The 16,433-nt window shown below is 37.0% G+C and overlaps 1 protein-coding gene across 9 annotated transcripts in view; it reads left to right on the top strand.

Moving 5' to 3' along the window:
* Positions 1-16,433, top strand: part of UTRN (utrophin) — a 533,531-nt gene that overhangs the window by 466,482 nt on the left and 50,616 nt on the right. For all 9 annotated transcript variants that reach the window (XM_053590883.1, XM_053590887.1, XM_053590886.1 and 6 more), the window contains 3 exons: positions 3,329-3,530; positions 10,380-10,465; positions 14,663-14,820. In XM_053590883.1, the coding sequence (XP_053446858.1) occupies positions 3,329-3,530; positions 10,380-10,465; positions 14,663-14,820 (446 nt within the window). The remainder of the gene's footprint in view (positions 1-3,328; positions 3,531-10,379; positions 10,466-14,662; positions 14,821-16,433) is intronic.

Raw genomic sequence — 16,433 nt, forward strand, 5'->3', positions numbered from 1 at the left:
AGTCACACAAACCCAAGGTTTGGTACAAAACATTGTTAGTTTTATTCTTATTTTTGACTTTTTTTGCAGAACAAGAGAATGATGATGCATTTCCATTAGACCCTGTGGGCCTTATACGTGGGATTAAAGAAAAAATCTAAGAGTTAGATAAAAAATGATCCTGCCGTTTGTTTCATTTACCACATGACTGAGCTGTCATTTGTCTCCCTCTGAAAAGAGAAAATCATAATCATAATTTGCTGTGATTTAAACGTAGTCAGTCCTTTCACAGTGCCTCAATGTGACACATTTCAGAAAGATGTGCGCTTGGTTTAGGTACTAAGGCGAAGTGTCAGAGTAAATCACTGAAAATGGAAGACGTGATAGTCTATGGCATGTGGCAAACTGCTGGCACAGCTCCAGAGCAGATAACCAGGGGGACTTAGGAAAGGAATCCAAAGACTGCCTGAGTCAGGAAACGGGCTTCGTGGCGTTTGGTCTATTGTCATTTTATGCCACATGGGGCCCCAGTAGCAGTGCTGTGCTGCCAGCATAATTAATATTTGAATTCACAAACATTCATTTAGAGCCTTTTGCAGTATTTGAATGTGGTCTTCTGCGTCCGTAGGGAATCGTAGTTCTGTAGCTCCTGTTTGTTATAAAATCCTTCCCTTTGGCAGGTCTGTGGAGAAGGAATTTGAATTTTGTTCCTGCCCTCTAGAGGTTTAAAACTTTACTGTAACCACACAACACTCATGTGGTTTGCATTTAACCCTTGAACCATGTAGGGGTTTGGGGTGCTAACTCCACAGCTCCATACATTTGAAAATCTTACAGCTTTTGACTCCTCAAAAATCTCCTTATTAGTACACTGTTGATCAGAAGACTTACTGATTATATAAATAGTCGATTAATACCTATTTTGTATGTAATATGAATTATATACTGATTTCTCACAATAAAATAAGCAAGAGAACAGAAAATGTTATGAATACAATCATAAGGAAGAGAAAATACACTTACTAATCATTAAATGGAGGTTGGTCAACATAAATGTCTTTTTCATGGTCGTCTTCTGGTGAGTCGGCTGAGGAGGAGAATGAAAGGAGGCCTTGGCCTTGCTGTCTTAGGCATGGCAGAGGTGGGAGCTGTGGAGGGAGGAGGAGGAGAGCCAGAGGCAGGCACCCTCAGTGTAACTAGTTCTGAAGAATAGTCATGTACAAGTGAAGCTGCTCAGGTCAAACCCATGTTGTTCCAGGGTCACCTGTATAGTGCCAAGAAATATGGCAAAAATGAAATGACAATTCCACGTGGTGCTTCGTTTTGTTCCGGACGCTATCTCTAAACTCATGTGGAGCTTATGCGAGTTATTTTTGACATTAGCTTCAGTTTACCAGTGATGTATTTGACATCTGAAAGAAAGAGATTGGCCTGTTATCCAGACTCGGCTGTTCTATGTTTATTTCTCTCTCTCTCTCTTTTTTTTTTTTAAAAGGATGTCTTCCTTGTTGAGTTGTTTTTGAAATCATCTTACTCTCCATAATTATAAAGTTCTTCTTCATTGTCAAGAACTTGAAAAAATAAATAATTCTGTGGTATTCGAGCAGCTAGAATGACCCTGTTTCGTAAATGTCTTTAAATATTCTGAGTTCACAGTTATTCACTGGTTAAAAATGATAAATACAAAGGAAGCTATTTGTTCATTTTGGTTTACTGTCAAAATATGTAAATTTTTCTGACAGAATAGTTTTTGCATCAGGAAAGAGAAGATAGTTAGTTGGCTATATATATATACAGAGGGTGCCAAAAATACATACACATTATAAAACATGTTATCTCTGTGTTAATATATTATATTATGAATATACTTTGGGCACCTCTTACAGTCTCAGAAGTCAATTGTGACTTATCTTCATCATTTGTTATCAGAATATATTGAGTATTACAATTTTAATACTTAAAACGTGTATACATTTGTTGGCACCCTCTGTGTGTATGTGTGTGTGTGTGTGTGTGTGTGTGTGTGTGTGTTTGTGTATATTTAAAGTTCCATTAAGCTTATCTTTTTAATGCTAAAAGTTAAATATTAGAAATAGAGGAAGAATTTTATAAAACAATAATTGCTGTAAGCAGACCTTAAGTAATGTAGATTCTAGAATTTTCTTTACCCCTATGCCAAGATTCAAAGGCATCGTCTTCATGCTTAATAAACATAATAGATACATGGTGGTTTGTAACGTGTGCCTGGCTCATCCGCTTCTCCTGTCTGCTTCTCTGTAACCACACAACATGCAGGTAAGCTGAGCCCCATCCACGCTGCAGGCTGCCATTCCTTAGGACCCCCCGACCTTGCTGACATTCTTTTCTCAAGCAATTCTGTATTCCTGGAATTCTTTCCTTGCTTCATGTGGATCCCTTGTATCTTATCTACTTTTCAAGACCCATTTTAAAGTCTTGTCTCCCCAGAGCCTTTTCCATTTGTCCTTCCTGTGCCCTGGCAGTAATAACTCAAAGAAATCGTGTATTTCTCCTTGAAGGCACTTTTATGCCTCCCCTTAGAAAAGCCATCAGTATCTCTTTGAGAGCAGGGGCTCTGCTTTTCCCTTCTGTGCACACCATCCCTGTTCTAGCACTGTTGATGCTCCACACATGAAGAGTACAGTGGGAGCAAGTACATGAAGACCAGTGGACGCAGGGTCTGTCCTGTCCTTCTCCTCAGCGGCAGGTGCCTCTGTGTCAGAGCATCATGGAAGTCAACCCGGTCAGAGCCAGATGTGATGGATGGCCTTATAGATCAGGTTCCGTTCAGTAGGCGGTGGAGAAGTATTGTTTGTTTGTTTTAACTGATCATCTTCAGTGAACTTTGTGGATGACACGTGCATGTCCGTGTTAAGAAACTTGGAACAGTTCTGCAGTGATACAGAGGATGAAGGAGAGGTCATTGATCAGACTGTCTGCAGGAGTTAAGATGAGGACAGCACTGTAACACTAGTAATATTCTACCATTTGTATAGATTTAAAGATTCATGCCTTTCTGTATTTAAAGACAGAAAGGGCCTAGAGAAGGGAAAGCCAGAAAAGGAAAGTAGGAAAGTTGGTGCTACCAAGAGCAAAAAATGGGCTGAGATTGAAAAGCAACAGAGTTCAGATTGAAAAGTGTGGAAGTGGGGTCAAATGTAGGCATGGAAATGTGTTCATTTCTTTAAAAACTGAAATTAGATCGAAGGGGTAGATTCTTAAATTGAAGAAACAAGCAAACACTTGAGACTACAAGCGTTTTTGTTTCAACACTTTCGTTTTCGTTATGTCACGTAATGACTAAACAGAATCCTTTTTCTCGCCTGATTAGTGGACCTCTTAGAGTTGAACACAACAAATGAAGTTTTCAAACAGCACAAGCTAAACCAGAATGATCAGCTTCTCAGTGTCCCAGATGTCATCAATTGTCTAACGACCACATACGATGGGCTAGAACAAATGCACAGGGACCTGGTCAATGTGCCGCTCTGCGTGGACATGTGTCTCAACTGGCTCCTCAATGTGTACGACACGTAAGTTTGTATTTTATGGTCATTAAAATGCTGCCATCGGATGAAATATGTTGTTAATTGGAAATGTCTAAGTTTTGAAAGTGAAATTATTTAAAAAATACTTTTCCCAGTGGAAATATTTGTATTAATTGTTGAAAATGAGTGACTTTCCAAATCATTAAGCTCTTAACAGGAGATAGAACAAAATAGAATGTACAATTATTATTTTAAGATTTTGCTTCAATTTATAAAAGCTGTCAAATGTGTATATTCTCCGTCAAGAAGCCAGGGAAATCTAAAATAGGTAAGTCCTAGGTTCCTTCTTGTTTCATAATATCTTATAGTAATTTCTTTTTTATAAGAAAAAAATCTTATATTTTTGTTATGAATTAAAACGATTTATTGATGCATAATAATTTGCTCTGCAATCTCTGTATGACAGATGAAGAGCTATTTGAATGGCAGTGGATGGGATTTAACTTTTCTTTTGCTATTAGCTTTGTTTATTGCCATAAACAAAGTGGTTACATGTATATATTGTGTTTTAAATGATTTATGTTATAGAACACGCTAACATCTGTAATTTAAGTTGGTGCCCACTGTTACATAAAGAGTACCCTCAACTTCCTGCACAACTCATTTGCTGTTAATTTGGCCTTTTTGACTACGACAATGTATCTGTGAAATAATCAATTTTAGGAAGACCTGCTGTGGGGTGACATTTCTGAAACATTAGGAATTATTCATTTTTTCTGGTGAGGGGTTAGAATATGCAAAGATGAAACAGGAAAGCTTCAACTGTCGTTTTTCTCTCATACCCTAAAATCAGCTATAGGAAAATTTGTATTTATCAGCCTTTTATTTGATTTATAGGGAAAATAGATGATGGTTCATAAATGTACACATTTACCAGCTGTGTAGTTTTTGTACCATCACGTACAAAAAGTAAATGATGATGACAATAGCTTTGGAGTTAACTAAATCTTTTTCCTTTTATTTTTACTTCACACATAATGTGCATACTCATGGGTTACAGAGTGATATTTTGATACATGTATACAATACATAAAGATCAAATCAGGATAATTAGGATACCCATCACCTCAAACGTTTATCACTCCTTGGTATTGGGAACATTTTAAAATCTTCTCCTCTATCTTTTTGAAGATATACAATAAATTATCGGTAACTATGTTTACCCTATGGTGCTATAGAAGTCTGGTCCTGAACCCCAGGGCTATGGATGGGCACCAGTGGTGGCCTGTTATGAAGTGAGCTGCACAGCAGGAGGTGAGCAGCTGGCAGATGAACAAAGCTTCATCTGTATTTACAGCTGCTCCCCATGACTCGTATCACCAGCTGAGCTCTGTCTCCTGCCAGATCAGCAACAGCTTTAGACTCTAAAATAGAATCACTCCTTCTGTAAACCACGCATGTGAGGGATCTAAGTTGCACATTTTTTATGAGAATCTAATGCCAGATGAGCTAAGGTAAATGTAATACACTTGAGTCATCCCCAAATCATCCCCCACCCCCTTCTGTGAAAAACTTGTCTTCCATAAAACAGGTCCCTGATGCCAAAAAGGTTGCGGACCACTGCGATGGAACACTGGAATTTCTTCTTTCTATCTGGCTATAATTTTGTATCCATTAACCAACCTCTCCCTATCTTTCCCTCCCTACTTTATTTATTAGGAAAATCTTTCTCTTTCAATGTTCATAAATATCATAACAAAGTCTTCTTTAAAAAATAACCAAATAGCCATTGGGTACTTGAGGGTTCTTAAGAAACTTCCTGAAACATGAATCTCAGTTACTGTTGATATATTTTTTTTTTTTTTTGTAGAGACAGAGTCTCACTTTATGGCCCTCGGTAGAGTGCCGTGGCCTCACACAGCTCACAGCAACCTCCAACTCCTGGGCCTAAGCGATTCTCCTGCCTCAGCCTCCCGAGTAGCTGGGACTACAGGCGCCCGCCACAACGCCCGGCTATTCTGTTGATATTTTTTAATATATTTCATTTTAATGTTACTCTTTGATTCTTCTTGGGTAGAATATTACTATTGCCATTAACCCACCATTAAGTTGCTCTTTAATATTTTTAAATACTCAAAAGAGACATTTGCTACATTAAATTCATCAAAATAGTTGGTCCATTAGATATAACTGCAAAGCCTGTGCTTTAATTTTCTGTCCCAGGAAGATTGGTAAATTCATAGAATACTTAGGAACTTCTTTCAGCCCGATAGAGTTTGGCGGAGGGCTTGAACATCTTGCACGACATTTTAAAGGAAAACTAGGAAAGAGCCTACATGGCTCCCCTTTGGAATTGTCTGTGGCTCTGATGCACTGGATTCATTTTCTGCAGCTGCCAGGACAAAACATGATAGACTGGGTGGCTTTAAACAACAGGACTGTATTTCCTGGCCAGTTCTAGAGACTGGAAGTCTGAGATCAAGGTGTTGGCAGGGTTGCTCTTCTTCCGAGGCCTCCCTCGTTGGCAGGCAGACAGCCGTCTTCTCCGTGGTTTTCATGTAGTTTTTCTTCTGTGCTGTCCATATGTTCATATCCTCTACCTATAAGGATACTGGTTATATTGGATTTGGGCCCATTCCAATGACCTTATTCTAAACACAGTCACATTCTGAGGCACTGGAAGTTAGGACTTTAAAATGTGAACTTTAAAAGGACACATTCGGATGCCTAATGGACATGTAAGCTATTTTCGCTGGATGGCGCAAAGGGAATCGTGCCACTTAGCTGGGAAGAAAGCAGTGTGTGAAATGTGGTGAATCCCATTCTAGGGAGTTACATGCTGGCATAGTTTCACTCCCCACCATCAAATGTGAACGCGTGGGACAAGTTACACTAACGTACTGTTTCTTATTTAGAAAGACAGGATTTTGAAATTTCTCATTTTTCATTTTAAAGGGAAAAAAGCCCTTTGGTATTGATCTCCCTTTCGTGCCAAAGAAATACAGCAAAGACTACTGGGTCATGGTGGTGCCTGTTCTGGCTAGCTTTCTGTCTTGGAGAAAAGTATCATAGATTAATTTAAAAAACAAACAAAAAAACAGCTACTTTAAGGATGGCAATTTCAGATGGCTAGAATTGACTACCCAAGTTTCTCTAGTAACTATGACTTCTTTATCTAAATAATACTTACTAACTCCTTTGAAGCCATCATTCTCTTTGAGAACCTGATAGAAGCTATGACCTACTCCATCCCTGCACCAGGACCTTACATGTCTCTGAGAAGCCTGTGAAGCTCAGAACTGGCACCTTGTACCCATGCTTCCGTTTCATTTGGCTCTTCTGACAGTCATCCATTAACCATATATTCCTGACTGACTTTTTGTAGTCTGGTGTAGAGTCCAGTCACCAAATCAGAACTGGTGTTTTCAGCTTCAACCAGCTCTTGAAATAATGGGTAATGCACACACAGAAGATAGTGTAATTCTCAAAGCAGGACTTTGGGGATTTTCCACTCTGCTGTCTTCATTTTACTTATTGAAAAGCTGACCCAGTGAGATAAGACAGCTTATCTACCTATGGCCTGTTAGTGGTGGTTATTCAGATTTTTGGAGATAATCATTTGATTATTCACCACATGTCCACACCTAGAAAAAATAGTTCTTTATAAGTTATTTTAAGTAAACTAGTTTTTTTTTTTTTCAAGTTTTAACATGTACTCAACTCTTCCTAGTATTTTGAACTTTGTAAAAAAACTCCATTTTCGTCTGTCATGGATGACAAGAATTCACATTTGGGTTGTTGTGTGACTTGGCAGCCACTTAATGATGGCATCTCAATTTCTCATCTGAAAATATTGAGATAAAAATATCTGCTGTGCTTACCGCACAAAAGGTGATTGTGAAGGGCAAATGAATTAATGTATGTGAGAAGGACTTTAAAAAGACAAAATTGATTCCATTTGGGAATTCACAGCCCCACTCAGTCTTCATCTTCTGAGGTTAAAAAGTCTTAATTTTACAATATTCCTCGTAGATTTAATGGAAATCAAAAACGTTTAAATTATGATTTAAAGCAATAGTCTGGGGTACTTGCTTTAATTTTTTTCCCTGTTGAAAATATTAACCTCATTTGCTGCAATGTTAAGTCATTTTTTTCTACTATTCCCAGATGGATATAAATTTATAAGGTAAATATCTTTCTAGTTAAACTAGTTTCTGGAGTTACTTATGAAAACTATCAGGGACCCAAATCTTTAAATATTGCGCAGTGTCACTCACTAATACATTGTATTGCCTCCTATTGGCTCTTACCTCCAGATGGCTTAGTTCACATCAGAGCCCTTTATTGTCTGACTCTGACCCCACGTAACCTGTACGACTTGGTCATCCATTCAGCCTTGATGCAAGGCCTTGATCTCTGGTGCTCACGTTCAGCCTCTTATGTTCTGCTCAAGCTTTTCCTGTAACACTCTGCTTTCTCCTACTTAGGACAGTCCAACCCTGGCATGCCTTGGATGTCTGAGTTTGGATTTATCTTCTCTATCAAATATGAGAGACTAAAGACTACGCAGAGTAATCACTAAGCAGTAATGACGACTTAGCTACATGATCTTGTACTTGCTTCTTTATTTCCATACATAAGGGTTGGTTTCCTGTGTTCTCTACTTTCCGCAGCTGATGTGTGAGTTCATCGAGGGAATGGTGTCTTCTACTTTTCTGTTGGTCCTCCCAGTATAAAACAAACTGGGACCACAGTACTGATGGTGGGATGACTGACAGTTTCAACCGTCTTCCTGATGATGTTCCTTTCTTGCGCGTGACCTCAGAGTGGTTGTCCTGCTCTGATGTCCATCATTCTGATCATTTTTACCTTAAGGGACAGCCACATTGCCATGCTAGTGGCCATTCATTCACACAGCCTTTTGTTATCCTCTGCAAGTCTACTGTTCGATTATGTCCAGAGAGTAAACATATCCCGATTTTTGAAAGGGAGAAAATGAACATTGTCTATTTCATGTGATAATTAGGAAACTACTAAAAAATGTAAAGTAGAAATATAGGTGGGAGCATGGCTTACAGTATGATAAGCCCAGATGGTAAGCTCAAAGGATGAATTCACAGCCAGTATTTCTGTAATTGTGAGAAACTGGAATGAGTAGATTGATTTAGAAATTCAGCTTATGAGGGATATATTTATTTTAATATTAAGGATTAATTTTTTCACTGTTCAATTCTGAAAGTTATACATAGTAAGGGTTCAATAAGTTTATTGGATATAATTTATTAATGATATAAATTCTAAATTCTAGGCTATTGAGGAACTATTTTGAAAATATGTCTCACCAATTCCTAAGCATGTTTTCTTTTTTTCTTTATTTTATACTTTATATGTCATGGTATATATACAGAAACTTACCTGAGTATTTATAATTTAAGAATGGAAGAATATCAGTTAGTATTAATAGTGAAAATACCAATAAAACCAAGATTCAAATACAACTGGACAATAAGACTGCTTTGAAGTTATATAATACAAATATTTATATTTTAAAAATACTATAAATTACTAAATTTTATGTATTCATATGATTATATAAACATTTCGTTATAGGCTTTCAGTACACTGTGTGTGTGTTTAAAAAACGTTATCATGAGAAAATTGACAGTAAAAACCTAAACTGAAAACCAATCCTGAATCTGGAGCATAAAGATGGTACTAAAGACTTTTCTCTGCAATGTGTGCTATTCCATGGCAAGAATCATACCTTATTATTTTTACAGTTTTTTTTTTAATCCCTAGGATCTAGGACTGTGACTAAAATTTGGTAGATAATTAATTCAGTAATTCTTTGATAAGCTATCAAATAAAACAAGTCTCTGCTTTTCGTGATAAAATGTTTCATCTAGTTTACTTTTAAGTGAAATTGAAATAGTTTCTCATTAGCATAGTGTGGAACTATTACCTACTGTTGATTAATTAATGGATTCTGTTTTAATTATAATTTGATAGTTCCCCAAATAAAGATTTCACATCTGTCTAAGGTCGAGTATTAAAATTACAATAGTAATTTGCAGAAACTGCATTGTGGAAACCGAGTAAATGAAGACAAAGAATGTTTAAATACTCAGGAGGTTACAAGCCCTCCGGATATAGCTAATTTTCCAATCAGTTTTCTTAACATTTGTTTTTAGATATATCACTAGACTTCACTTGCTGTATTAAATCATGTGTACTGTGTATATGTAGCTCTAGCTAATTTGAATCTTAGATATATAATTTTTTTTTTTTTTTTTTTTTTTTTTTTTGTAGAGACAGAGTCTCACTGTACCGCTCTCGGGTAGAGTGCTGTGGCGTCACACGGCTCACAGCAACCTCTAACTCTTGGGCTTACGCGATTCTCTTGCCTCAGCCTCCCAAATAGCTGGGACTACAGGCGCCCGCCACAACGCCCGGCTATTTTTTCTTTTTGTTGCAGTTTTTGGCCGGGGCCAGGTTTGAACCCGCCACCCTCGGCGTATGGGGCCGGCGCCCTACTCACTGAGCCACAGGCAACAGATAGGTTTTAATTTATAACATTTATAAAAGTCAAATCGTTTCAGCTTTATAATTATCATTTTCATCTCGCTTTTATTTGTTCTTCTTATTCATGTGTTATATGTAAAATGACTTCAGGCTGAGTATTCCTCCAGACTTAGCCAAACACACTACTAAAGTATGTTGTGAAATTGTGACAAAGATTTAATATTGATTGTTCAAGCGTATAGAAAATTGCATCTTTAATATGCAATTGTGTTTTAATGATTTACCCTCAAGAAAATGGATATTCAGAAATAATTATCATACAGTCTACAGTTTTACATGCATTTAACTACATTAAGATTCCTATAATTTCAGGGGTCGAACAGGAAAAATTAGAGTGCAGAGTCTGAAGATTGGATTGATGTCTCTCTCCAAAGGTCTCCTGGAGGAAAAATACAGATGTATGTAAGACCTTTAAGTGTTGTTAGTAATAATAATTATTGTAACAATTTTATTTGGGACTTACTTTTAATGATTTGCTAGTAATAACAGCTTTCATGTTTTTTAACCCATACTTTGTGTGTACCAAGGTAGACAAAGGGTTGCAAAGAGATTTGGATTTAAAAGCTAATTAATTATAGGTCTAAGAGGTGTGGTGCCTTCATGGACTGAGAACTGACTACAAATTATATCTCATTTAATTCTTAGAATAATCTCCCCATCCAGGGGTCGTCAAACTACGGCCCGCAGACCACATGAGGCAGTGTGATTGTATTTATTCCCATTTTGTTTTTTTACTTCAAAATAAGATATGCGCAGTATGCATAGGAATTTGTTCATAGTTGTTTTTTTTTTAAACTATAGTCCAGCCCTCCATCGGTCTGAGGGACAGTGAACTGGCCTCCTGTTTAAAAAGTTTGAGGACCTCTGTAATGCATTGATTGGGATTTCCATTTTCCAGCTAAGAAAATGAATGGTGTGGCTCAGCACTTGTAGCTCAAGCAGCTAGGGCGCCAGTCACATACACTGGAGCTGACTGGTTTGAATCCAGCCCGGACCTTCCAAACAACAATGACAACTACAACCAAAAAAAAAAAAAAAAAAATAGCTGGATGTTGTGGGGGGCACCTGCAGTCCCAGCTACATGGGTGGCTGAGGCAAGAGAATCACTTAAGCCCAAGAGTTTGAGGCTGCTGTGAGCTGTGACGCCACAGCATTCTACCCAGGGTGACAGCTTCAGACTCTGTCTAAAAAAAAAAGAAAGAAAGAAAAGAAAAGAAAATGAATGGTGAGATAGGTTAAGAATCCAACAAGTCATAGAAATAGATCTTAGATTTTTTTTTTTTTTTTGCTCCAAATCCCCCCAATTTTTTCTATTTCCATATACTTCCAATGCTTAAGAAAAAAAAGTTAAAATGGTTTACAACCTTTATGGACATATGCAGATGATAAGCTCAAATAGACAGTATTTTATTGTTGTGATAAAATTAAAAGCAATAAAAGTCTTTTCGATTTTTATTATTGAATCAAATAATATGAATATTATCCATATTTTCCCTAATAAATCAGTGGTGCCCCTGTAGTTGTCAGTTAATAAAAGGCATCTTGACATTGGGAGGGGCACATGCATGGGAGCCAGAAGACCTGCCTTCAAATCTCTGCCACTTAATAACCAAGTGTATTTGGCAGGTTACGTAATTCCACTGAATGCTACTGCATAAGAGGCAATATTACCCCCATTTCATAGTTCAGGAGGCTGAAATTTAGTGAACTTTCTTCAACTGAAAACTGAAGCAGATAATTCCTGCTTCAAAAGGGATTAGAGATATCATGTTTAAAGTACCTAGAAATAGCAGGTTGTAAATAAATGGTAGCAGTTGCTGCTAAGTCTCTAAACTCTTAACTCCTGTAACATATCTTTTGATTGAATTTTGTCCTTAAAATGTAACTCAATCCTGCCATGCATATTCCCAAATGATTCTTTACTAATAAATCCACATATTTGTGGGAGAAGGTTAAGGATATTTCATGAATTGAAAGGTTCCAAAAAGCAAGAGGATATTTGATCACAGGTCCGGTAAACTTTAAAGTTTTGTGTCTTAGGTGAACAGTCAGACGTAAAAACTTTCACTTTCTGGGATCACTCTGAGGTTGTTTGTTTTTGAATTTCATATCCAGAATATGATGGCTTGTTCTTCCTACATAGTTGGTCCAGAACGTCAGTGAAAACATACGTGGATTTGTATAAAGTGAAAAGCTGATTGTAAGATCCAGGGTGATGGAGTGAGAGTCTAGTAAGCCAGGCAGAAAAATGCTTGCATGATGCTTTTGTTTTGTGGCAGTTGATCCAGAATTTAACTAGTCTTCAGTATCACAATAGTGAAAAGACTTCAATTTCCAAAGTTTTATCTACAATGATACAGAAATGAAAATGTTAATGAAAGCATCAAAGTTCCAAAATTAGTAAAGGACATGGATGTGATCTATGAGTTAGGGTTTTCTTGTGCTCCTGAAGGAGTTAGGCTTCTCCGAAAGTAATAGACATATTATGGCGCTGTATTTACTCTGAAACAAATACAAATTCAACCTCAAAGCTTCCACTTTCCATAATTCAACATTAAACTTGCAGATTTTGGCAGGGAAAGCCAAACCTCTGTGATGAAAATTTCTGATATTTAATTTAATCCACGAAGTATGCGATTTCAGGACTTAATTAAATAGGAAATCTCTTGGGTTGTAAGTTTTAATCTAGGTCTTTTCTGGGCTATCCAAACTCTGGAATATTTGGGGTTTTGTTTTGCTTTTTATTTTGAGGTCCTTAGCAATTCTGATTCCAGTGACATCAGAACACCTCCTCATTATTGTTTCCTTTGTTAGAATTAATATTTAAGACAATTTACTGTTCAAACTCAATAGCAAAGGCACCACCCAGGGTCGTGTCTCACTGTTGATTTTGTAATGGCCAGTGTGGGGGCTTTACCCTCCTGCATCTCTCTCTCTCTTAGTGGTCTCTTGAAAATATCCCAAATTAGATTCTAACAATATCCTGGTGTTCGTGCAGGGATTTGGGCCTTAGATTGTGGCTTTCTTCTTGTGACCCACTCCCACATCCTGACATCAGGTTTTATATCTGAATATAATGTTAAAAAAGTGCACTCTTTAAAGAATTTAAAAATATGTCAAAATGTTGAAGGACATTTTTCTTCTTAGGTTTTATGTGAGTAGTTTTCCCTTACTAGTAGCAGAGTAGTGTGGCTATTGGCCTCAAAAGAGGAAAGGTCAGGCACCATTGATCTTGCTAAAAATGTGCACTTCTCTGTAGAGATTATTCTACTTATGCATCAACTTCATATTTATTTAATAAACCTCTTCCCAGGAACAGGTTTAAAATGAGCATTATAATAAAACTCCTAGATAAATAGGATAAATTTTGGCTATGATAGTCTTATTTTTTAAAAAAAGAACATCTACAAGTAGAGCTCTAACCAAATCGAAGTGAAAAAAATAATAAAAAAAATAATTTATCTTAATTGAATTCTTTTGCTGTATGCATACTTATAATTGAAGCCACATTTCATTGGAATTACTGTGTTAATATCACTGAACTTATTTTAGTAGTTTCAAAATTCGCTGTTGACAATATTAGATCTCACATTATTTCCTTTTAAAAAGAGAATGATATATTTCAGTCTGATACTCATTTTTATCAGGTATTGCTTAAAAATTTTTTTAGGATTAAATAAATATTTACTTTTGTTCTCTTTATGGATAACTTCATATGAAAAACTTTAGATTTTGTTTGCTCTTGAATTTTTAGAACCAGAAAATTTCTTTCCATAAACTGTTAATTTCTATAGCGAAGTGGATTGTTTTTATTTGAAACTATTCCCTATTCCAAAAGTAAGCTCTTAACACATTAGGTTTATTATTGGAAATACTGTCAGAATTTTAATCTTCAAAATATTGTATATGGTGAATAAAAGATGAACCAATACTGCAAAGAAGAGAGAAGTATATATTTTATTAAATTAAAAAATTATAAAATAGATCAATTTTTTTTATGAATGGAAAAGGGAATAAAAATTTATTGGCCCTAAAAACAAATAGGTACAAGTTCTTGGACTTTCTTAATGTTTTTTACATAAAATAGATTTGAGCATAAAAATCTTTAAAAGAAGGTGAAAACATATATTTAATAGAATATTGAATTTAAGAGTGAACATAAAACTTTTGTAAACAAATCTGTTGAAATTTAAAGGCTTGCTATTTGAGGTGTATTTACTCCTTTGACAAGTCATGAAAGAAGCTTTGCTTTAGCTCATGATCTTCCTCAGAAAGCAGGAAAGTCCCTACAAAGACAATAAAATTAACCCACACCATTTATTGTAACTATTTACGAAGCAGATTCATCTTTATTGATCTATTTATAGGTATGCAACAGGATATCAGATTATGTGAAGAAGCACGTGGCTAACCACTTCCTGCTTGCACACATGCAGAATATTAAAATCACTGGAATCCAGGAGACAATCTGATTCATGTCCCCCTAAATTATTTTTTTAATCTGCATAGTTCAATCCACGTTCCCAAGGCAGGCTTTAAGTAAAAGAGCACTGTAGGCGGGTGGAAGCTACTAGCCCCCTTGCTTCTGTTTGCAGTTCTCTTCAAGGAGGTGGCGGGGCCCACGGAAATGTGTGACCAGAGGCAGCTGGGCCTGTTGCTTCATGATGCCATCCAGATCCCCCGGCAGTTGGGAGAAGTGGCCGCTTTCGGAGGCAGTAACATTGAGCCTAGTGTCCGCAGCTGCTTCCAACAGGTAAGCGCAAAGATCAGCCATGGATAGCACGTGTTGGGGAAGGGCGGTGAGGATGTTCCAAGAAATGCAATAGGGGGTGGCACCTATGGCTCAACAGTAGGGCGCTGGCCCCATATGCCAGAGGTGGCGGGTTCAAACCCAGCCCCGGCCAAAAACTGCAAACAAACAAACAAACAAACAAATGCAATAGGGAATTCACGCCGAGGCCAAGCAGTGGAAGACTTTGGGTACCAGCCAGTAAGTTTGTATTTTATTTCTTAAGGCATATTTGATGCAAGGAATAGCGACCCCTGCAAGGACACTTACTGTTTTTCTTTGGATATAATCTGAAATCTTCAACCTGTGCTACGAGGTTAAAGATTTTCCTTTTCCCCCACACCGTGGCCTCCTCATGTCCGCTCCTTCCCTTCCTGTCTGCTTTCCAGCCAGGCAATGTTAGTTCCCTGATTCCTGCCTTAGAACCTTTGGACCTGTGCCTCTTGTTCAGAATTCTCCTCCTTCCTCTCTGCCCACTAACTCCCTTCTCATCCCTGAGCCTTATTCCCTCTTGCCTGTCAGCTTAACTCTGTCTTCCTGAAATCTTTCTCTCACTTTTTCAGAGGAGATTGTAGTTTTCTACTATATTCATCTTAATATCCATTTTCTCTTCCTTCTCATGCTCATCGCAGTTATAGTTACAGACTGAACTGTATGTAATTCATTGCTTGGTGTTTGTTTCTTCTATAGGAATCTAAGCTCCACAAAGCAAAGACTATGTCTTTTTTCCTGTTGTGTTCTGTCTCACTCCATTCAGGGTGCAATAACAGAATACCATAAACTGAGTGGCTTATAGACGACAGAGATTTATTTTTCACAATTCTAGAGGCTGAGAAGCCCAACATTAGGGTGCCAGCAAATTCGGCACTTGATAAGACCCCATTTTCTGGGTCATTTTGCCCTCTTGCTCTGTCCTTACATGGTGAAAGTAGAGAATGAGCAACATTGAGCCTGTTTTGTAAGGCCACTAATCCCCTTCATGAGGGCCCCACCCTTGCGACCTAAACACTTGCCAAAGGGTCCACCTCCTAATACCATCCCCTTAAGAGTTAGGTTTTAATATATGAATTTTGGGAAGACACAAACAAGCAGACCATCCCTGTGCACAGAGCCTTGAATATCATAGCTACTTTAATAAATATTCATTAAATAAAAATGCCCTGTGTTCTTTTTAGGTAAGATTTTTTAAAAATATAAAGTAAAGATATTATTAAAATAGTATTTTCTTTGGCAATATATATACAAAAAAAATGATGTACAAAGTTTCATACTGATCTAAGTTACTAGTATTAAACTCGTAAAGCAGTTTAGTTTCTCTTTAATGTTTACCGTGTATAAAGGCATTTAGAAATGTTCCTACTGGTGTTGTACATATGCATGAAGTACAAGCCTACAGACATTTTGCCAAAGCACAGCCAGTGATTTATCATTGCTAAGGAAAAAGAAATGCTCACGCCATATCTTTGAGAAGAATGGATGTCATGGGTTATTACATTTTATAATGGCCTTTTTTCTTATTTTAGAAATACAAAAAAAAAATCAAGTGAAAATTCTAAATATGATTTATAGTCACATGT

The sequence above is a fragment of the Nycticebus coucang genome, chromosome 5 (genome assembly GCF_027406575.1).
Source record: "Nycticebus coucang isolate mNycCou1 chromosome 5, mNycCou1.pri, whole genome shotgun sequence".
NCBI lineage: Eukaryota > Metazoa > Chordata > Mammalia > Primates > Lorisidae > Nycticebus > Nycticebus coucang.